Here is a 24,046-nt window from a genome sequence, read left to right on the forward strand (position 1 = left end):
AGGCTTAGTAATTCTTATATTTTGGGAAGATCACCATTTCTAGTGATGAAAAGGTAGTTCAGTCCCAATGGCCGTTGATCACGTGGCCCCTTTACTAACACCGAACAACCGTGTTTATTCTTGCGATGGCATTTTTTAGATGTGGGAAGTTGCCCACTAACAACTAAAGAAAAATGTAGTGGTGTTACAAGTGGGACACGAGGTAGCCAGCAGATAACTTCCAATTGCTGACAGCAGAGCCTGGATGTGAACCAGTTATTTGTATTCCATTATTTATCCCATTAAGCCAGTCCCATTATGATGCACAATACCTGTTAATATATGTGAATTTTTAAGGCACTTTTATTTTCTACAGCATTTATCCAGCTCATTTTCAACACTTACTTTAAACGTGTTTTAAATTTGTTTTTTGGTGAATGTCACGTCTGAGATAATTTTTGTCTCTCTGTGTGTGTGTGTGTATGTGTGCAAGAGCATGTGTGTCTGTCTGAGGAAAAGGCAGCTGTGGGATTTCTCGTGCTTGATGAAAGTAGAGAACAGCAGCCACTATTTGTATAGTGCCCACTAATAGATGCATGTGAATGTACAACAGGCATAATAATGTTTTTAAGTAAAAACCATATTTTGAATGCATAATTTAGGAAGGAAAACCTTTTTTTGTTTTGTTTTGCAGATATACAGATCAGCTCTCAAAATGTCTTCTGTGTCTTCCGTGCATCTTCTAAGGCAATTGCATTAGCCCGCCTGCTAGTTGACTAATAGAATTAATAATTGTAAAAAGCACTCTAAAGCCACATGCCTTATGAAGTCAATGCTGGGTATGATTTTACAAGTATGTGATCCATTTTTTCAAGTGAAATTGTTAACTGAAAACGTTCTTGGCACACAATAAAACATTGTGCAATCTGTTATTTGTCTTAGAGATAATAATTTCAGAGTGGCTATATTCTTTCTGTATCTAACTTATGACTTGCTAGGGGATGGTTTCTTCGATTTAGGAGTATTGCAAATGTAGTTTTATTTACATAATATGTCTCTGAAAAGTGATAGTGGTGGAATTTCAGAGACAACCCTCCCCCCCCGCGTCTTTTCTTACCGTCCCCTTGAGTGGGTATCAAGCAAATAAATGACAGATGATTTTTCAAACGCTAAAAGTAAAAAGAGGGGAAAATACTTTTAAATTCAACTTAAGAAAGTTTTTATATTTAAATCAATGTTATCTTCTTTCCTTTCTTTCTCCAAATGTAGAATACTGCATGAAAAAGCTCCATTAGGCAGATATGGTTTTTTTTTTCCCTCCTCCATTAACACACAGTCACAGATGTGTCAGGAAAACTGGAACCAAAGTATCTAGATCTGCAGTACTGTCTAGTTACCCTGTATACAGTCCAGATTTTTCTTTTCTTTGCTTTATAGGGATTTTTTTTTCTGTCCTTTTCTCTGACTCTCTTCTGTCAGTTGCCATGAAGATAGCAAATCTCTAAACTTTCCTTATCTGCCAAAAATATCTGTAACAAAAACATTTTAAAACATCGCATTTAGTCTTGTTTAATTTTGACTGAGGTAACAGTCACGATGTTTACTTTCTCGATTTCTGATTTTTCTTCACTGCACAGTCAGGACTCCTTTCTCTGTCCTCTGCCATGAATTGCGTTTAAACAGAAGTTATTTTAAAAATGGTTTGGGATGTGTAACCAGGAGAAAAATACAGACTTAGCTGAACACCTACCAGAGATGCTCACGAATATTTTTAGTGTGTGTTAACCAAGAGCATTCATGAAGTCCCACAGAGAAGCAGTAATGCTAAAAGTCTGAGGACTATCTTTATACCTTGAATTATATATGTGCACATGTTGTTTTAGTAGGCTGAGTCTGTATTGTAATAATTGTCTTACCACAACAGGAAATCTTTCTTTTCTCTTAGTTCTGAGTGACTTCATGGTTCAGAAGTTATTGGGGGGAAAAAAAAGTAAAATTCAGTGCATGCATATTCTAGTAGGTGTGGTTGACATTAAAGAGAAGACACTTGGTTCCCAAGCATGTGTGTCTTCTACAGTAAGGAATCACAGTAGACATTTAAGAAACCTATTAAGACCACACGGAGTGTCAAAATTTCTGTAACACGAGCTGGCATTCTGTGTGAAAGCCGTCTCGCTGTAGCCCATGCTGCCTGTGGATCAGCTCAACCACAAAGACAACAGAGCCAGCCCAAGACACAAGTTGAACACTTCCCCTAAGAAGTTGTCTGTTTTTATCAACATAGCATACAGTGCCCTTTCATGTGGAGCAGATGTAAATAAGAGGATGTACAGACGCCTGTTCTTTTATTTTTAACCTCTGTCCCCAGCCGTACTTCTCAAAGTATTGTTTTGAGAAGGTCATCCGCGGCTTTTAAAGGTCTGGATACAGCACCATTTGGAGCGCATCAGTGCTGCTCCCAGAATCGCCAGGTGGTCCTCCCTTCGCCTCCAGTGCCTCCGCAGGCGCCCGGCCGTGGCTGGCCTGGGAATGGGGGCTCAGGCTTGAGTCTGCAGCTTACATCTCATGTGTGGTACTGCAGGCTGCTGCCACTGGACCACACGCAATTTGGCAAAGAGAAGCATCCATCGTTGTACAAAGCGTTGGCAAAGATAAGAGCACAGAAAAAGTTGTAGCACATCTGTCTTCTGCCCATAGCTAGCATGTGAACACAAATGGACCAAACCAGCTGGTGATGAATATCAAATCCAGAACCACAAAGTGGAGAGCGCAGGGAAGTTTGATATGTATATTTTGTCTAAGTAGGCTGGGGAAGGTGAAGATACGTAGCGGATGAGGAATTTGGTTTAGTACATGCATAGTCTGATTACTTGTTCTTCCATAATCTCCCCTGTTCAGCTAGCAGCTAACTCACCGGTGGCAGACTTCTTCTTTCTCTCTGATCCTTATTGCTGTCCTGTCTCAGCTTTCTTAAATGGATCCTGAAAGTGTACCTCCAGATTTAGCAATAGTGGCTATGTCTGCGAGGAGCACTGAGCAGAGGAAGGTTCGGCTGTTTAGATCCATGTGGATTCCAGGTGTTCTCAGGGTAGATCCCGACTCAGCCACACAGCAATGTCAAATGTCTGGATCCAGGCCTGTAAAATTTTATGGACAACAGGTTTCCTAATAAAGTTAGTTTCTCTTTGTTTGGCAAATAGAACTAATTACATGAATAATGGACTGTGGGGCCAGACTCTAGAATATCCATATAATCCTGTTTGAAGTTTATAGGCAGTAGGAGGGGGAGCTTTTGCTACAGAGAAACTGATACCTGCTTAGGAAAAATACTTTCTCTGAAACCTCAGGTTACTTACTCTCCTAAATCTGTTTCCTTCCTAATAACTTAAGTTCTCCTGTTTATGTCTTTTAGGTGTATTTTTGAAAGCTACATTATGTGTAGTTGTACAGTGTATGAACATTAGACTGCAAAAGTTTATTTTTCCCCTTAGTTTTTTAAAATGATTTTAAAAGAAGCGTTCATTTAAAATTATTTCTACCAGACCATTATCTTCCGAAAAGATAATGAAACCTGTAATTCACTCACTCTGATGGCAGTGTTTTTGTAGGCTTTAAAGTTCTCTTTTTAGTTAAGTTCAGTCTCAGTGTGATCTTTTTTTTTAAATGTAAAATTCTAGTTTTCTGCATAGTCTAAAAACCTGTTTGACAAAAATTTTCTGAAAAGTTGATGTATTCATATAGTTCAGAATGCTTTAAAAAGTGCCAGGTTTATAATCTGTTATATATCTTGAATAATTCTATAGGGTTTTTTGCTTTTTTCTTTCTTTCTTTTTTTTTTTTTCCCCTTTCTTTTTCTATGGTAGATATGGTCCGGAAAAAGAACCCCCCTCTAAGAAACGTTGCTAGTGAAGGTGAGGTACAGACCCTTGAGTCTACAGGTACTGAAAGTGAAGAGTCTGGAAGGAAAAAAGAATTTTCTGCAGAGCAGATGCAAGAAAACACTGACCAGGGTGATGCGGCAGAGTTAAATAACAAGGAGGAACTTTGCACGCATGTCCAAGAGCCATCTTCCAGCATTAAAAAGGACTTGAAAAGCTCAGTGCTGAGTGAAAAGGCTGGCTTCAATTATGAAAGCCACAATAAGGGAGGAAATGTTCCATCCTTCCCTCATGATGAGGTGACAGACAGAAATATGCTGGCTTTCTCATCTCCAGCTGTTGGGGGAATCTGTGAGCCCTTGAAGTCTCCTCAAAAATCAGATGCAGATGACACCCAAGATGTGGTCTGTACCCCGTCAGGAGATGCAGCGGAGACAAATGAGGAGCATCAGATGTCGCCAAAAGCTTCAGATGAAGCAGTGCAAGTGCAAAGTGGTCAAACTGATGGCCAAGGCTCAAGCCCGGTCCCCATGGCCTCAAAAAACCCACAAGTGCCTTCAGATGGGGGTTTAAGGCTGAACAAATCTAAAGCAGATTTGTTGGTAAATGATAACCCAGATACGGCGCCTCTGTCTCCAGAGCTTCAGGACTTCAAATGCAACATCTGTGGATACGGTTACTATGGGAACGACCCCACAGATCTCATCAAACACTTCCGCAAGTACCACCTAGGACTGCACAACCGCACCAGGCAGGATGCTGAGCTCGACACTAAAATTTTGGCTCTCCACAACATGGTGCAATTCAGCCACTCCAAAGACTTCCAGAAAGTCAACCGCACTGTGCTTTCAGGGGTGCTGCAGGACATCAATTCCCAGAGGCCTGTCTTATTAAATGGGACTTACGATGTGCAGGTTTGTATTTTCCCAGCCTTCTCGCTTCCGCTAACTGCCTTCTCAACTGCAAAGTCAGTTATTTGCAAAGCCTCTCCTACTACGTGACTAACGTATTTTGTATAACCTGCTTAAGCCTTAAGAACTGTTTTGGTCTATTGTAGCCAGGCTTTCTGCAGGTCTGCTGAGCATCTTGCACAGTAGAGGAGTATGTGGCTTTTTGACCAGTGATATTTCTGTGTACAATTTAGTCGTTGTGGTAATCAATAGCAAAAGATCTTATTCAGCAAACAGGCAAATTGCTGAATTGGTAATCATATCTGAAGGATTTGCTGTCACGGAAAGAAAAGAGCAAATAATAATGAAAAATAACAACCAGATAGACAAAAGACAGCAGCTGGAAATTAAAAATGTAATCCTAAATTATCAGCTGCCAGGAGTCAAGATTTGGCTTACTGATTATTTATTAAGATAAAATAAATGGCAAGTCTTGGCAACTCTAAAGTTGTCTAGTGCCAGAAAAACAGGATATACAATGGGTATTTAAAACATTTCAAAAAGTAACAGTAATCCACGCCATCCTTCACATTAGTGAGCCTGCAAGGAAAGGACTATTGCCTCAGTCATTTTCTCATCTAGTTGGAGCAGGGAAAAAACTACAGATACTGCTGTAAAAAAAACCCCAAAATTAAAAAAAGTCTTATTTTACCATGAAAGAGTGGACTCAAAAGCTTTTTCATGGAGTCTGTTAGTTTCTTATCAGCTAATATTTAATTAGTTTAAAAAAAATGATGCTGCTTTAAAAAAAATCCTCTCATGAGTGAGCTGAGAGATGTGGTAGGATACCTCAATGTTCTAGGATATAAAAATTCAAATTTTAAGGAAAAAAACCCCAAAGTAACAAAGTTTGCATACAAAACGAGTTCAAAAGTCCATCCACTTTCAAGTGTATGTTTGCGTACATGATGTCCGACCTGGTAGTAATCACCAGCCAAAACTCCAAGGTATGTTAAAATAAAAAGGTAGAAGGTGGAAAATATTTAATAATGCTTGCAGAGACTGTAGCTATAAGAAAGAAGTTTTGCAAAAAGTGTTAAGATGGCTAACATCTAACTTCAAGTAAGAAGCTGAAACCAGAACACAAGTCAGGAACTTGAAGCTTTTTAAGTGATTTAAACTTTTCCTCTTTTTTCAGAAACTCTACAACTTCTTTGTGGAGCAGCAAATCAAACTAAGGTCTTTACTATGCGTAAAAGCTGCAATCTTTGAACTGCTGTCTTATTAAAAGATCACTTCACTGTCTCGTGTCAGACACTCTCTCCTGTCAAACTGTGATTAGAAAGCAAATACGTGATTTAGTTAAAAGAGGTTAGAAGTGAATAATGTCAGAATGTGAAATGATGGTTTATAATTAGCACATAGTATGATGTTAATACCTGGATTTCCTGCTATAGTTTCAGTTTGCTGACTCCGGGGACAGCATCTTAGAGCAACTGATCCATGCTGTCAGGAAGACATTCAAACTGGAACAGCTCAGGCATACAGTATAGAGGAATTTGAGTTTCTAAACACACTTTCATTTCCTCCAAACAATTGTTTCGTTAGGTCCTTAGTTATTTATAGGAAAGTTTATGCTTGATTAGAATGAGCTGGACACTTTTCCTATGCAGTGCTTTCAGAAATAAAACAGATGTGTGAGCTATCTCAGTTTGAACTGATAGAAGGAGAAATAAAACAGCTGAACCTAGACTATACTTGTCTACTAAACCCTGGCAGTAAGATACTGCAGGGGAGACAAAAAGCGGTAGGAAACAGCCCATAGATAATCTACTTAAGATCAGTCTTTTCTCAGACGAAAAACATTTTCCAAAATAGAACAGACAGCCTATACAATGTTGGCAATTTATTTTAAAGAAGAAAAAAAAGGGATCTGGAAACTTAATTTTTAAGAGTGCTAATTTTCCCTGCCCAATTTGGGAAGAGAAGATTAAATAAGCTTTTGTGGCAAATGCCATACTTCATCACTTGCACATGCACCAGATGTTGATCCAGAACATGTCAGAAGATAAGTAACTGATTAATATTTTTATGCTTTCTCCTCCCCCACTCCCAATACAGAGCAGCTTTGTGAGATTCATAAACACAGTAAAAGAACATTTGAAAATCCCCTTTGCACCCACACATGTTTATATTGCTATTATGTCCATTTTGGAGGGGATTTTTCTTAGGCATGTGAACGGCTGGCGTCTCCTGCTGCAACAAGGGATCGTATTGATTGGAGCTCTGGTTAAAATTGGTTCAGTCAAACTCCTGTGTAACACAGAGAGGGAACTGAACCTGAATAATTGGTTCATCTAAACAATATTATTTTGTATAGGTACTGGGCTAAAGGAAAATAATCCCTTCGTAATTAACTTGAAATTGTAGTGGACTGGGCTTAAGGTCTGATTTATTGATCCCCTTGCACTTAACAAAGTGTTCTGTTGTAGCTGGGGTGGAAGTTATCGATGGATTTATGGTCTCAGGCCAGGGAGCTGGGCGCAGAAACCAGAGGATGAAGATGACTGACTTTGATCTGGCTCACAGTGGTCAGTCAGAGACCACTGTATATGAAGATTTGTAGTAGTGAGGGATGCTATGGAGCCCTGTAGTTTGCATTCATAAACAAAGCAAACAAAAAGCCATGGAAAAAATGTCTGAGTGCAGAAAAAACTATCTATCCTATCCTATCTGCAGATAGGTAGGGATGTGGGTCCCGTTGCCAAGGCCTTGGAAGAAAAACCAAATGCATTTTTGAACTTATACCACAGAAGTTAAGTCTGTCCTAGAAAACTTAACCCCTCCTCAAAACCAAAACCACCCCCCCAACCCTAAACCCAGCTTTTAGGGTTTTTTTTGTGTTGCAGTCAGCAAAACAGTAGGGATACACATTTGGCTTCACATCCAGGTACGCAAATGTTGGTACTCTGTTTTGTAGTACCTAAAGAGGATTTGGCTGGGAACTGTGTAAATAATCCAAGCTTTCTGGCCTTACTACTCTGTAGATTTTTAGTTGATTTGAATATTTAATCCAGCAAGATTCCTTTGTCTTCTTTGAAACTGTTATTTTGTTTTGAAAATCTCCTGTACTCTTTGTTCCCATTTTCTTCCTCAGAGATTTTTGGTTCATTGAGTTATAATAAATTCCATAGGATTGGGTAAAATCATTGAGCTGTTTCTGGGTAATTAACTTTCTTGCCAGTATAGATTTCAGAAGACATTTGCTAGCACATCTCTGAATTCCCAGACAATGTGTTAATCAGCTTTATTGCTTTTATCAGAATAATATTTAAGTGAGTTCAATGGACCAACTTTTGCTGATGCCCCTTGTTACTTTTTCTTCACATTTAGTTAATTGATCAATCTCTATAGGCAGCTTTGTCTTGCTCGATATTTTAGCCTATGTATGGCTTTGTGGACATGCCTAAAGCAGTAGACTTTAGACTGGATCTAAAGACTTCACTTAAAGCAAAATTCAGGTGACTAAGTTAACAGCTATTATGCTGAAAACCATTGCTTTGCTGCTGTATGATTAAGTCTCCTTCTGTGTTTGATCTAATGACTCTTTAATATATATGGAAAGATCTGGAGACAGGCAAGTTGCTGGCAAGTAGGCAGGAGTCTTTTTTCCATCCCCAAATTTTTTTGTGAGTAGTGAGTGGGACAGCTTCAACACAAAGGTTGGAGAGTGCTGTCTTCCACATATCAGCTTATAGCTAAGGAGTAGGACATTGCCTAGCAAGGGAGAAGAAGCAGGCTTGGATCCCCTCTGACAGAGCAAGGAAAGGAGCCTACTTTTCCTGTTTCCTGAACAAGTGTTCAAGCCATTAGGCTATTGTATAAAAGGGAGCATGAACCCATTTCCTGATACATTTGAAAAGAAAACAGTGTCCCTCAAAGAAAGGACAGAAATGTCTGCATTCAGGTGAGGGTTTCAGATGGCATGTCCCAAGGGAGAAGGGTATTCATGCAGCCATGAATAAAGACATACTGCAGTGCTCAGCAGTTCTTATGGTCGACTCCAGGCAGCTTCACATTGTGTGTGCTACCTTTGAGGAGCTTCCTGCTCAGCACGGCCCTCCTCGTTCTGGAGCTTGTTGTCACAGACCTACCTCCTCTTATGTTCAGCCATTAAAGAGATTCAGACTCCTGTCTGAAAGTACTAAAAAGTGATTTTTTTTTTTTTTTTTAAATCCAGCTGTCTCGTTTTGATTGTTTAATGGTTTTAAATACTAGACTGCCCTATAAGATAAGAAGACAAATTTCTGAAAAGCCATGGACTGATAAAAGTCATCCAAAAGTTTCTTGATTGTATTTCAGTGAGCCTGGGGGGCGAAAAAAAAAAAAAAGAAAAAGAAGAAAGTATTACGTTATCTAACTATCCCACAGACTAATGAGAGATTGGCAGCAGATTTTTTCTTTTATTGTTCTAGACATCCAACATTATAAGAGTCGTCCTATACCACTCAGCCTAATCCTTTGTCATATATGAATATGGATAACAACTTTTCCAGGATTTTCACAGCAACTGAGAGCACTTCTGGATGTCCAGCTACCAGGCTGCTCAGTGTCCTAGAAAGTGGCAGAAGTGCCCACGCATGCAGAGTGTGTAAAGCTCTTCCTTTTGTCTCCTTTATAAATCAGTGGTGAGCTCCATGTGCCTACACAAACTTATGCATATGTGGTTTTTAGCAGTCTGGATTTCAATATATCAAATCTGGCAGCTTTTCTGTTCTCATGTTAGAAGTGTGTGACTAGTATAAAGTCTGGTCTAACTAGGGTTCAGCTGAATGAGAACCAGTGGTTTTATTAGTAGCTTCTGCTTTTTATCCTCCACTTTTATATTAGCAGTTTGATTGAATATGAAGCTATGAAGGTAAGACTAAAAAAACTGTAGGGACTCTGTAGGGATACAGATGTAATCAACATCCCTTCTCATGTTAAAGTTTTTCCTCTACATTTTTGGTGGTTTTGGCAAAGGGACTCTTACAGATATGATGAGAAGCTAGACTGGAGGCGTAAACAAGTACAGCATTTACTTTTGTATTACTAACAAATCAAACCTTCTTAAAGTTCAACTTTGTCATCAAGTGGGCTTCCTACAAGGTGACATGGATACATAACTAGTTGACATGAGCAAATGAAAACATGTATGTGAATGAATTTCATTTTCCTCAGATGCTTGGACAAATGGATCCAAATTTTATATTGTTGGTCTTATTGACTTTAGCTCAATTATCTGTAAAACAGGAATTAGATCTAAATAAACTGACCAGCTATTGCTCGATATGATGTATCCTGATCTCTTGGACCAGATTGTGCTGTGCTAGATGTTGAAGGGTATGCTAGAACAGAACTTGCATGAAGGTGTGATGTCCCAGAAGGCCCATTTCATCTGTCAGCCACGTTGTGGACTCTCCCTGGGGACTTCCTTGCTTAAACTGAAGGCTGTCAAGCTATCTTGGGTGTTGCACCTGCGTGTGTGCATACCTGTTTATTTTGAGTCTTATTTCTGGGTCATGATCAGGCTTGGAGACTGCCTTGTACGCTGAGAGAGTCACACCTCATGAACACAGGAGTCAGTCATCTCTTTTAAACCACAGACATGAAAAAGAAATGATGGCAGGTGGAGAAATGGGTGGTGGTAAAACCCATATATATACACATTCATATGCATGTGCTTGTGTGTGTATACATATATGTGCTTCTTTTTCTCATATCTATATCTGCATACACATATATATATAAATATTATGTGAAAAAGCATCTGTGGTCTTATAGGCATCTAAATTCTATATTGACTATAGCTCATAAGTAATGATTTATATTGTTATATGTAGTAGAAGTTCTTGATATCATTTCTGTGGAGACATTAGCAAGTTTACTATTCAGAATGATGTGCAGTGATTTACAGCATGTCAGCTGCTAAATAGTAAGTGCCTGGGAACATTCACTTGCTCTGTGACAGAAATGAGCTATTTTAGCCTTCTTTCAGTGAGAAGTAGTCTACCCTCAGAGTATTCAGGTGGGCAATTTCTGTGGAACAACTGATGTGATGTATATTCACAGCCTTCAAGGCAAAGTTGTTTATGTGTTAATATTCCTCATCTTTATGCCAGGGATATCTGGTAGTGTTTGAAGAAAGGTTAATTAAGAAAGTCGGTGAGACTAGTAAGAGTCACGGATATATTTGAAGATATAAACTGCTACGCTAGCCCACAGAAATGATGAAAGCTCAAAAAATAAAGTTGCTGGGGAAAAAGGAAAGCAGCTAGGTTTTCTTCTGGTGTAAATCAATTCAAGTTTGCCTTGAAGTCTGTGAGGCTGTGTGAGTTTACAGTAGCCAAGGAACTGTCTGGTAATTTTATCTATACAGAGAGAGAATAGAAGGGATGGTGCTTCTTTTAGGTGCTAGATATTAGTCTACTAGCATTAGCTAGCAAATGGAAGTCTTGATTCTGTGTTCCTTACTTTTGTTTTTTTTGCACATCTGGTCTCCTGACCTTAATTTAAGTCCTGTTATTGTTCTGTCACAGTCTTTGTTTTAAAAATACCTTTTAAATTCTAATGGCGAAAACCATACTGGCTTCAATGGCAACAGAATAAATCTTGAGAAGAATACACTCATCTTGAATGAATGTGACCCAATAGTTTGCTTTCTTGTTTTGGTAGGTACGAATAGCCCAGAAAGCCAGGAGTTTGCTCTGAGTCTTTGCCTCATTTGTGCAACGTAGTTCTGTCTACCTATAAATTAATCACAGTATGGTAAATAGTTTTAAGAATATACTCTGAAGATTCTCCTAGTTTTACATGCAGAGAGAGAATGAGTGAGAGTGAGTGAGTTCTCCATAGTGGAGGTTAGAGAACTAGGTGGTGTTACACGAACTTGCATGAAAGCCAGGAATCTGTTCTGGCCTGCACATGAAGAACTTCATAAATGTGGGATGGTTAAAATGTTCTGGATGCTGTATTGCACAAAGCAAATGGATAAATAAGAGCATTAGAAAATATTTTAGGATTAGAAGATTATGAGTAATTGGCAAAGGCAGACTGGATGGCTCAGAGATTGGTAAGGCATCTGGAGCCTTTCACCTCCTGACTAGCCAAAGATGTAACCCAGGTAATCAAAAAAAGAAGATTTATTAACGTTTGATGTCCCAGTGCAGATGGTTGGTCTAGTTTCTAATCAGTAGTAGCAGAAGAAGCCAGGGGTCAAAGACAGCTTTACCCTGTGCATGTAAGCCTCGTGGTTGAATCTCTTACGTGGATATAGGCCACTAGTTTCTGCTGGCGGAATTTTCTTCATTAAGCATATGATTACAGGAGCTGGCAGACTTTGTCTTCCTTGGTAATTTTTTTCATTTTCTGTAAGCAGTATTTCTAAATTGCTTCGGCGTAATAAAATTTAGGACTGAACTTCGAAAAGGAGGTGGGAGAATAGAGTAGGGTAGCATTTGGATCAAGGGCAGATTAAATATCAAAGACACTTTTTAAAAAAAACCTGAAAGTACCTCTCCTTGCCCAAGTCCATCTATTCCATGAAATCATTGTTTTCGGTCTGACTAATTAAGGTAATATAGACATATCTGTTGGAAACATATAGTGCAATTACACAGCTTTGTTGAAGTACTTGCCAACATGCTTTAGAAAGTACATCTTGAAACATTGTCAATTATCGTGTTATCTTTTCTCCTCTTTCTGGCTATGTTTGGAAATGTGCGTGGTGTATGAGGAGACAGCTTAGTTGTATTAACACATGAACTTCGATCCTTGTGGTAAATTCTTCCCCAGACTTCTAGATTTTGATAATTTTCCCCGTTAATGAATGAATTTAACGATTAAGAGTTTTGAGTTTCAGGGAGTCTTACTGTGAAATATATTTCAGTTGAATCCCAGACTGAGACATGGCTTTGAAGAGCAATTTTTGAAGAATATCAGTGCAACTATCTGAAGCGCAGAACGGAGAACTCATTCTAATAGCAGTCTTCCTCTATGCAGCGTAATAATACCAACTATGTTGCCATAACTGAGGTGCTGCAGGAGTAAGTGATAATCCCAAGGTCTCACAAGCAAGCGACAGTGAAGGAAAGAACTAAATCAGGTTTCCACAGTCCAAACAGATACCTTGTATGTTAGGTTCCCTTTAAAAAGAGAGTTATGAAGATTAATTTTCTTCTGTGCTTATTGAGGGAACTGTTGATCTATAGGTGCTCTTACATTTCCAGTGCAAGCTGTACCTGTACTTGTGACTGGCACTAGTTATGTCAACTGGCACTTTGGACTCCACTGCTGTAATAGAATTGCAGAATTTTAGCATTGCTTTTGCTTAGTTGTTTCTTCTTTATGTTGGAGAGGAGTGTCTACTTAAGAAAATATAACTCTGTCAGGGCAAAGCAGGGGACTAGGTTTTGCGGGGATCAGAATGAAATAGGGCAATAAATACAAGAAGCTATCACTTCTGATACCACACAGAAATGTGGATATTGATTTCTAGGGTGTGTGTATATATATTTTCCCCTTTCTCCTCCTCATTCTCCTTTATTTTTCCTCTTTCTGGGGCAGGTCAGAGAAAGCAGGAGGTTAAGGACAATTACATACCCAGTGAAGGAGTTTAGTACCTGTACATAGAGATACGATATGTAACTGAAAAATCTGAAAGTCAAGCCAAGACTTGAGCAGAGTGCATGAATCCAAACAGTTCTGCAAATGTGTAGGCTTCTTCCAAATTTGGCTGGCTGAAAGCTGAAACAGCTTCAGTTTATACTGTCACTTCAAGTGCTTCTCCCAACCTCTTTGCATGGAAGCCAGTTTCTTCAGTTCTCTTTACCTGATGATCCCCAAGGAGGCTTTCAGTAGGTTTTGTTATGCGTGAAAAATGGCTTTTGAGTGTAATAACATTAAGATGTCCCTATGTTATCTTTCACATACATGCTCTCTTAATAGGACGCTTTATTTTGAATTGTGGCAGGATAGTCAGGGAAATGCCAACCTAATAATTGGTTATCAGTTACATTCCAGTGCTGTAAAGATTGTGTGTCCCCCCCATTGCAAGAGGTTAACATGAATAGCGTGAGAATACTTAGTTCTGTTTTATCCTCTTGTGATGCAGAGAAGGATGTATTAGCATGGGACACAAATTTGCTATGTAGGCCACTAAGCAGGATTAGCACAAGTTACAGCAGTGACGTGATTTACAGTCCGTTGTATAAAATGCTAGTACTAATAATATTTTTCCAGTGTTCAGAAATAAAAGTAATTAGCAACGAACAGCAGCTGGGATTATTGTCACTCACAGTTTCTAACTGGTGTCTACAGAGTGTCTGCAAAATATGTTTGTTATCTGTAGGCTCTGTGAATGGACAGCTGAGAGTAATGGATGTATTTACTCATTAGAGCCACTTAAAGTAAAGCATTTTGGCCAGTTTTCTGTGCATGCATAGAACAAACGTAAGTATCTAATTAAATGAGCAAAACCAGATCACCTTGCAACTTATGTAATTGCGCAGCGAGCTGCCGTTATTTTCTGTTTACCATAATTTCATCAGTGTTTTCTTTAAGTTGTCTTTCAACACCATTGAGACTTTGAATATTGAAATAATGCAGCGGATGGAGACCTGAAGTGCCAGATACTGTGGAGCAGGCCCAAATCCCGCTGTTGTCAGTGGATCAGGCTCAGCATGGCTTTGTCTCCAGTTCTTGCTTGCCATAAAATGAATACAATATCTTCTGCAGTACAGATGATCTGTTAAAACATCACTCTTCCAAAGAACCTCTTCAAAACCAAATTCATAACTTGATACCAGAACTTGGAGCCCCAGTTTAAGTGAAAATGTTATTACAGCTAAGACCTCGCTATTTGGCTGCCTGACTCACCATTGCCTAATAAGATATGTTTCCTAAACAAACAGAAAGCAATTTTCAGTTTATTTAAGAAAAAGTTTTAACCAGCGCATGGGAATTGTGCTTTCTTTAAAAAAAAAAGAATTGGAGGCTGAATAGCAGGAGCTCATTATATCATGGTTTAGCAACTCATTGACTCACTATACATGTTCAAGTCTGATGGGATACAAAGGATAGCATCTCATTCTCTGAGCTAAATGGCTAAAAGGCATTTGTATTATATGCATTTGAAAATGTTTACATTTCATGCTCTCTGTATGTCTGAGTCTTTCCGTATGGTGTGATACTGAATGAGCAGTGATCACGTTTTCTTTGTGGCACAGCTGTTGAGGACGAGAAGAAAAATAATTACACCATTTGCCTAATGCATTACAACTGAATCCTGCAGAAATGTAGTAATACACTTACTGGTTGGGAGAATAGAAATCAAACCCTGTGTGGAAATGGAAATGTTATATTCCCTGTAAGGCATCTCTTGGGTGTAAAAATTGAGAACGTGGCACAAGGAAGCTTCCACCCATGTCCTTGATGTAGTGGTGTAGACTGGATGACGGCAAAGGAGTAGATGTCTGTGGATTTCGGGTGTAAAGAGGAATTATCTTCTGGATGCTGTATGCTATTTACTATTCAGGAAAGGAAGTAGAGCAGTGGTGCCATTTTTGTCGGGAGATTCTTTCTTTGGCCTTGAAACCAGTTGTACAGGAGCAGCAAATCTCCCCCTGATGTCACGGGCAGGTGTGGTGCACTCCTGGGAAGGGCAGGCCTGCCTGCTATGAGAACACAGGGTTTAATAACATAAGCCCTGGAAGCCTTGTTTCCTTCCTGCAGACCATTTTGCTCAGAGATCATGAGAACAGTTAAGTAGACCTACCTTTTTTTTTTTTTTTAGTTTGTGATGTCATGGACTTGGGTGTGGTACATTTCTTTGCCACATGCCATTTTTCTACTGTAGTTTTTCCATCCTTGTTTTACTAAATTGAGCTCTGTGCATGAGAGGAACAGAAGATTTCCTTGGAGAATGTCTGCACTGAGTAATCTTCGAGAAAACCGCCTTTCGTTTCAGACATCAGCCGCTATGGCTGTGTTAAAAGGCGTCCTGGCAGATACTGGATACTCCTGCAGGAATGGTCTTTATAAGAATTGCTTATACTTCAACCCAGCAAACTGAATTTGTTATTTAAAATTTAATTTTTGTTTGCTCATATTTACAAAGCAACTCTCTTGGACTGTTAAGCATGAATATGATTAAAACATGTAAGTGTATTGAAAGAAAAAGACTGAGGGCCTGTTCTTTTGTTCCATACCTGGTATAGACTCCCAGCAAAGTGTCCTGTCAAAGGGTTCAGGGACATGGGAAGTGGTTATTGGATCTTCTATCAATGACATGATTTAGTGATTTAGTGAAGGAAGGAATAGTCCTATCAGAGAACGCTGAGTTAAGAGCATGTTGTGTAGGTGTGCCTCACTTTCCCCAAATAAATATATTTATTATTCATATGGAATATATATTCAGCTATGTGAAACATTTCAAAATCTTCAGCAACAAATGCTAAATATGTGAGGGTATATATATGATATCTTACTACATTAGTACAAACAAAAATGGTGGTGATGGTTAATGAAAGAGGCTTATGAATTAATTGCTCTCTATTTCTCTTTTTTTTGTTGTGTGTGGTTTTTTTTTTTTTTTTCTTCCTTGCTATTTGAATAAATCTACAGTGGAGCTAAAATGACCTTATTCTTTATTCACAGGTTACTTTAGGTGGAACCTTTATTGGAATTGGGCGGAAAACTCCAGATTGCCAAGGCAACACCAAGTACTTCCGCTGCAAATTCTGCAATTTCACCTACATGGGCAACTCCTCCACTGAACTAGAGCAACACTTCTTACAGACTCACCCAAACAAAATGAAAGCAGCCCTTCCCTCCTCTGATTCTGGTAAAACTTCAGAGAAAAACTCCAATAAATCCAGTCCTACTCTTCGACCATGTGATTCTGGAGACTTGGGGAAGTGGCAAGACAGAATCACTGTAAAAGCAGGAGATGATACACCAGTTGGATATTCGGTGCCCATCAAGCCAATAGATTCCTCTAGACAAAATGGTACCGATACAACCAGTTACTACTGGTGTAAATTTTGCAGTTTCAGCTGTGAATCGTCCAGCTCATTGAAACTATTAGAACATTACAGCAAACAGCATGGGGGAAGCCAGGCAGGAAGCCTTCACCCAGATCTGAATGATAAGCTTTCTAGGGGATCTGTCATTAACCAGAATGATCTAGCCAAAAATGCAGATGGGGAGTTAGTGACAAAGACAGAAAAGGGTGCGAGTGTGGCAAAAAAGAAAGACTTGACTAGCAAAGGAGCAGAGGACAGCATGGTGACAAGCTACAACTGTCAGTTCTGTGACTTTAGGTACTCAAAGAGCCATGGCCCAGATGTAATAGTGGTGGGCCCACTTCTCCGTCACTATCAGCAGCTACACAACATTCATAAATGTACCATTAAGCACTGTCAGTTCTGTCCCCGAGGCCTCTGCAGCCCAGAAAAGCACCTTGGAGAAATTACTTATCCATTTGCTTGCAGAAAAAGTAATTGTTCCCACTGTGCTCTCTTGCTTTTGCACCTGTCTCCAGGGGTGACAGGAAGCTCTAGAGTCAAACACCAGTGCCATCAGTGCTCATTCTCCACTCCCGACGTGGACGTTCTCCTGCTCCACTATGAGAATGCACACGAAGCCCAAGCGTCTGATGTCAAACCAGAAACAAACACCCTGCCAGGGGCAGAGGGGCCGCTGACGCTTAAGGAAAACAAGGAACACTCATGTACCAAATGTGACTTTACCACCCAGGTGGAAGAAGAGATTTCCCGACACTACAGGTACAGTGAAGTTTCAAATGATTAATGATAGGATCCCAAACAAACAGCCCTCCCTTAGTTCCTTAATTAAATGTCACCTTTCCCCAAACATTTGAGGAAACTGGAAATCAAAATATGAATGCGTATAGATATAAATCTTTACAGCCAGAGTCCTATCCAACATCCACTTTGTTTTGGAAAACCACCAGCTAAGTCAGTGGATTTAATTATACATTTAAACCTGTGCAAAGAAGAGGGAGATTTGGATTTGTGTGCAGATGCTGAAGTTCCAGCATATTTGAGGTTTGGTCAACTATTTTCCACCCAGAATCTTTTAGGTACTATTTTAGTTTAGGCTTTTTACCAGAAACCTGGCATCTTCATTCAGTAGGGAAACACAAATGGCTTTACTTTCCAAGATAGACTATGAATCCTTTCATGCTCCGTAACAGTGCTTCAATGTACTACCTTTTTGTAGTATTTTCCATTCCCAAGTCCAGCAATGCAATAATTAGTTTAAGAGAATTCCACTGCTGTTTTGGTGTTGGTTTCACACTGGGAGCAGACACTCTTTTGTCTGTTGATGTCATCCCCCAAGATCCTTTTGCAGATGCTTATTTTCGTGTTGCTGGTTTACGGTGTCGTTCTATTTATTTTAAATGCTAATGTTCCTATTTGGAGGTGGATGCAGCCAGTCTCCTGACTCAGTCTGACACAATGTCATAGTGGCAGCCAACTCCCTGCTAAACTTCTTGGGTCAGTTCCTGGGCTGTTGTAAACTGGCAGTCCAGTTTACATCAGAGGAGGAGCTGGCTCTTAGGCTTTGTAAAGAGCAACAGTTATGTGCCGCTGCAAAAGCGATGTTAAATATTAGAAAATCATGCTGAATATGTTAATAGTTAAGGCTAATGCGTCAACAACAACGGAAAACTCAGTATCTATCTCATCTAAAAGATCTTTGCATGGAAGCCAGCTAGAATGAAGACAAAAGAAGATGCATTTTCAAAGCTAAAGCTTTGTTAAAAGCTCAAGAAACTGTGCCACGTTTAATAGATTCCAAGACATCTAAAATTAACAAAGGCAGACTGGGGCATGATACTTTAATAGAGATTAAAGCTGGGGGCATCCAAACGTTGCCCAACAGAGGGCTGCATTGGCAATGTATCAGGAGTCTATTTAAAAAAAAAAAAAAAAAAAAAAAAAAAGGAGCAGATTGCTCATCTTTAATTTGGAGCTAGGGCCCACGGAGGATTCAGGTCCCAGCATGCAGTGCCCCATTTTTGATCCAAGTGGGCCTGAGGGATGTTGTGTGGATTAATTAGTTAATGTTTGTAAACTGCTTTGAAGATGAAAAGTGGTATCTAAGTTCCAAGTATTATTATAGCAGCTTTGAGCCATGCTGTAGAACTCCATAGGCAGCACTTTGTCTGCTGCTGGGGCATGGCACGATCTTTTTTTAGTGGTTAAATAACTGGAAGATTGAAATGGCTCCTTGACTGAAAAAAACACTTTTATTTTGCTGCAGCTGGTAATTTAAGTTTTAACAAGCACTCCTAGTTAAAATCCTTTTTCCCAAGGAAAGGAGAAGGCATGACTTTCAAAATTAAGTGCTAAGTCTGAGACGGGGTAGCAGTAGCTTCTCCTTCAGAGGGCTCAGCACCCTGCAGCTCTGGCAGTTGTCACAGGGAACTGCACTTTGGAAAATCGAGAGATACACTTAAGCATTCGAATCTCGACTTGTTTGTCTAAAATTAGGCTATTCTGTTTAAGACACTCGAATAATGTATTTTGTTAAGCCTCCAGTCTATGACATTATTGAGTACTCTGAGGATGTTGTGTAATTAAAGCAAAGTACAACATCCCCATAACTGCCAACTTCTTTCCCTTTCTCCTGCCCTCCCCCCTTTTTAATTTGAGTTTTGTTTCTTTTCTATGTGTACTGCTGCTGTTTTCCCCCACTGGGTATCTTCTTTGAAATCACAGAAGTTAGTTCAGTTTGTAGTAGGTGCTCTGTAATGGCAAACACTAGCAGGTTTTATTACTTTTCTACGCGTAACCTAGTTTTCACTCTATCAAACTAAAACAAATGGAAAGAGACTTTTGGGGCATTATAGCTTCTGTTTATATTATTATTATGAGGCCTTTTTTTTTAATAGAAGTTTTGCATGTATCAGATATGTATTTTCTTTCCCTTTTTGTGTTTTATGATCTAAAGATACAGAATAGTCCAGATGTAAAAAAGTAGAACATCTATAAAATAGTAGTGTTAGGGAGTTAGGTGACACAGAAACGTGCTGATGGGGAGTCAGCTCACATCCTAGCTGGCCTTCTCTGTGGCTTCATCAGAGTTTATCATCTCAATAAAGCTGTTATGCCACAAGTTATGTACTTCTGATGTATTTAAAATGCTACACGTGCACATCTATCTAAAACCTGTCCATTTATATAATAAGGAGCTGAATGGATTCTAATGGTAAACATAATACTAAACATTAATGTGGTGGCAGAAAGTGTTCTGCCATTCACATATTTAAGTTTACCCTTGATAATCTGTGAGTATCAGAGCTGGCTTTAGACGCTGCTTATATATTTTGGTTCATGTATTTTTTGTCTGCATTTTTGATTATTTTCGTTTTTGAGTCATATGCCTAAACAGCATGCTTAATTTATTTTATTTTTTATTTTGTTTCCTTTTGGCTCTACATCTACAATTTCACTATGTCTGCTAGCTAAAAAATTTTCTATGTCCCAATATGATTCCTTTGCAGCCATGTATTTGCAACAGTATTAGAATTTGCAAAAGTGTTTTTTTCCAAGTTTTCTGTCTCCAGAAATGTATACTTACACTTAACGCTCATTCAGTATTTCTTGACATGATTATTTGAGAGCTGTTCAGTTAAATTTGAAGTTAATGAATCACATTGCACTTGAGTTTACTTGTATTTAAACCTCACTAAAATGTGCTTACTCAAATAAATCCCCAGAAGGTTTATTGGCCTCCATTTTCTACTAATTCTGCTACTACTCATTTTCCATTATACCTCTGAGGAATCAGGTACTCTTCATGTTCATTGTGAAGCTTCGTTTTTCCTCAAAACTGTCTGGTATTCTGATGAGCTAAAAGATGGCAACACGTGTAATTTAGATAAAAATCATATTGAGTATTTGGGGAAATTTTGTGTGTTGATCACTTAGTCTAGAGATTATTTTCCTTCTTGCTCCAAAATAATTAATTTTTAAATTCTGATTTTTTTCTTAAAAATGAAAGAGGCTTCTTGCAGAAGTTTTTTTTTTTTTTAATTTTGCTAAAAGATGTAGGAAAACAATGCATTTTCTCATTTTTGCAAAAATTAGAATTTTTCATGTAAATCCTTATTTGTCAAAAAAGACTTTGACAGAAAGCATTTGATTAATGCTAGTAGTAATTAAAAATGCTATGCTGAAAAATGCTCTAAACTTCTCTTAAAAAAAAGAGGGTAGTGAGAAATCAAACAACTACAAAATGTAAGAAGAAAATAGAAAGACTCAAATGAAATATAAGCTTTGGCAATGGAGTAGAATCATTTTTCTAATAAACAAGTTATTTTGAAAATGTGGGTGACAGCAGTTATGTGGGGTTCTCTTTTGAAATTGATTTTGAGTTAATTTCAAATTAAATAATTCCTTGCTTCTTAAAGATAAATGGGGTAGAGGGCTAAAAGGCAAAGGGGTGCTTGGGGCTTGCGCCTCCCCAGCGCCAGGGTCTGCACACCAGGGACAGGGCTGTCGGGGCTGCCCCCTCGCACTGTCAGGCAGCAGAAGCCTGAGCAGGGTCTTAGACGTGCAGATTATGGAAATGTGGAGCCTTTGGGCCGCTCCCCAGAGAAGCCAACCGAGGGCAAAAGTGTAAATTGAGGCCCACCAGCTCCCGGTTTTTCAGCAGAGCAGGAACCTTCACTCATTGAACAATAGCAGCAGCTGCGAGGACCTTTTCCATCCTCCTGACACCTTCATTCACTGCTCTGAACTTGTTTGCTCTTGCCGATGGCTTTTGCTCTCCTTTCATCTCAGCCTTACTCTCCACTCTGCCCGTTCTCCTCCCCTTTCTGACCCTCCACTGAATTTTCTTGCTTGCTTTGCTCGCTGTCTTTCCTTCTGAATATTTTCCGCTCCCCACAAGCCTGAGTGCAGCACCCGTCCCAAAAGTAAACTTTCTTATAAGCCTGTTTCTTCATGAGAAATACTAGTAATTATTATATTCATAATGAAATTCAAAATATGCAAAAAAATGGGAGTGATACGACAGCCGTACCTTCATCCAGAATATTTTCTATGCCCTAGAGCCTAGGAATGTCTTCAGGTAATTTAAAAAAAAAAAAAATAATTACTTGTTTTGTAGAGGATGGTGTTTTGTAATACTTCAGACTAGTTAGAAGTATGTCAACAAGACTTAATTAACAACTGGCTAGTGTCAGGAGTATCACAGCCTATTAGAAAGCTCAAATAAAGAACATTAAATCCATCAAAAAAACCCCATCTAATCTCTCCAACTTCAGGATTTTACAAGGGAAAATCCTTATGTCTTATAGCACCTACTTCAAGTACATTTTGGTACAAATAAATAATAACAGGATTTTATTAAGTTGTCAGAATGTAACAGTGCAGCAAAGGTTTGGCCTGAATTCCTTGACATTTAATCTTGGGATTGGGCCATAAATGTTTTAATGTCCACAAATAATCAGGTCTTTGATTTGTTTTGTAGTGAAAATAATGATGCTAAGTGACATCAATGGATAGGGTGACATTGCCATCCCAATGCCACATTGAAGATAATGCCAGTTTATGGCTTGAACCTGCTATTAGTTTGCCTGAGTGGTGTATAAGCAAGATCACACAAGGGAGAAAGCTGTTTCCTTCTTCATTTACATCACTTTTGTCCATACTGAGATTTTCCTCAAACATTTCTCCTTTGATCAGCTGTATACCAGTACACTGTATTGCACCTGATGAATTCAGAGTTTCAGATGGTATAACCGTGGTTTAGCTGTAAAGTGTAACTTTCAGGTAATGCATGGGAGTGCTTATTGTGTACTTTGCAAATTGGAATTTTAAAAATTTTGTTGCTTAGCTTTGAGGAGCTTTGTGCACAAATCTAGGTGTAACCTGGGCCTTTAGAAACATGGAGTAGGTTTAAATTCTAGTATAAAAAGAAATCAAACATTGCCAACTTGTTTCCTTGATTGCTATCAGGGTGGGGTGAAAACAGTCAGAGATGAAAACATTTTCTTTTTATGCCTTGTTCTGGGAAAGAGTAAGTTTCCAGCTTTCAGAAGTTCTCTAATAGCTGATGATAGTTATTATTTTATTATTTGAGACTGACTTATACTGGACAGTTCCAAACTTTAGCTTACTTTTTGGAGCTTGGGGATAGAATAATATACAGGACAAACCCATGCGAAGTATGAAGATTTATGATGTCGATGGCAGAGATTACTTTTTAATGCATACTAGAAAAGTATATGTCCTGAAAGAAAAAAAGCCTGTTGGGTTACTATCTACCTAAATCAGTCGTTGTCTTCTCCACATCACAGTGCCTATCACAGTCTCACAGAAAAATGAAGGAATGCTTGTATGACTCTCTTTGAATCAATTATAAATAATTTAAATGAACAAACCTTTAATGTAATAAAGGTGATTTTAGCTGGGCCTCAGCCATGTAGTTACAACAGCAGCTAATATTCGGCATTCATTTGTGGCCTCAGAAGTGTGGTACCACTCCCGTGGTGTATACTGCTCCTGATCAAAAACATTTAGCCAGCGTGGTAGAGGCGGGGGGTGGGAAAAGACAAGTTAGGCAGAAAAAGATCAGCTGTTTGGAGGTGTGATATCTGTAGATGAGAGCCAAGTTAGGAAAGGGGGTTAGCTATTGAAATAGCCAAGTTAAACAAGAGACACTTAAGGCTAAGTAGCCTCCCAAAGGATTGATAAACTTTCACATGGGGAGTGTATGCGGTTGAGCCATTAGCCCCAAATGGTGTCTTGTTTAACTTGGCTTTTAAGATAACTAGCCCCTGTCTAACTTGGACTTCCCTCATGGTATCCCACCTTTACAGGGCTGACCCTCTTTATAACTTGGCTTTTTGTATTTCTAAAATGGTTTTGATCAGATAGCACTCTCTCTTTTTTTTTTGGTTCAGAAGAGAATTGAGCTCAGTTTAGAAAATAATTAAGTTGCAAGAGAGAATATATTAGTGTCGCATTGAGAGACAAGCTGATTTTAATAAAACACAATTGTAGAATGAAGAAAAAGGAACACAGCCAGAACAGGATTTTAACCCACAGCTTGCTCTCCCACAAGTAGATTTTGTTGCCATAAGGCTATGTGGAGAATAGCTGACTATTTTTTTGCATAACTGAACGAGCCCATCTAGTCCCTTAAAGTGAATATAAATACGGAAAATGACAAAAAGAAAACTGATATTGCACAAGGGCTAAAAAGCTTGAATCTGAATGTGTA

At 38.9% G+C, this 24,046-nt stretch overlaps 1 protein-coding gene across 2 annotated transcripts in view; it reads left to right on the top strand.

The window, feature by feature from the left end:
* The first annotated feature begins 795 nt into the window (after nucleotides 1–795).
* The window catches only part of TRPS1 (transcriptional repressor GATA binding 1), a 173,058-nt gene continuing 149,807 nt past the window's right edge, over nucleotides 796–24,046 (top strand). The window contains exons 1-3 of one of the 2 annotated variants that reach the window (XM_050892799.1): nucleotides 796–832; nucleotides 3,843–4,771; nucleotides 16,442–17,571. In XM_050892799.1, the coding sequence (XP_050748756.1) occupies nucleotides 796–832; nucleotides 3,843–4,771; nucleotides 16,442–17,571 (2,096 nt within the window). The remainder of the gene's footprint in view (nucleotides 833–3,842; nucleotides 4,772–16,441; nucleotides 17,572–24,046) is intronic. The other variant, XM_050892800.1, reaches the window with a different exon arrangement.

Source organism: Gymnogyps californianus, chromosome 2 (assembly GCF_018139145.2).
Source record: "Gymnogyps californianus isolate 813 chromosome 2, ASM1813914v2, whole genome shotgun sequence".
NCBI classification, from domain to species: domain Eukaryota; kingdom Metazoa; phylum Chordata; class Aves; order Accipitriformes; family Cathartidae; genus Gymnogyps; species Gymnogyps californianus.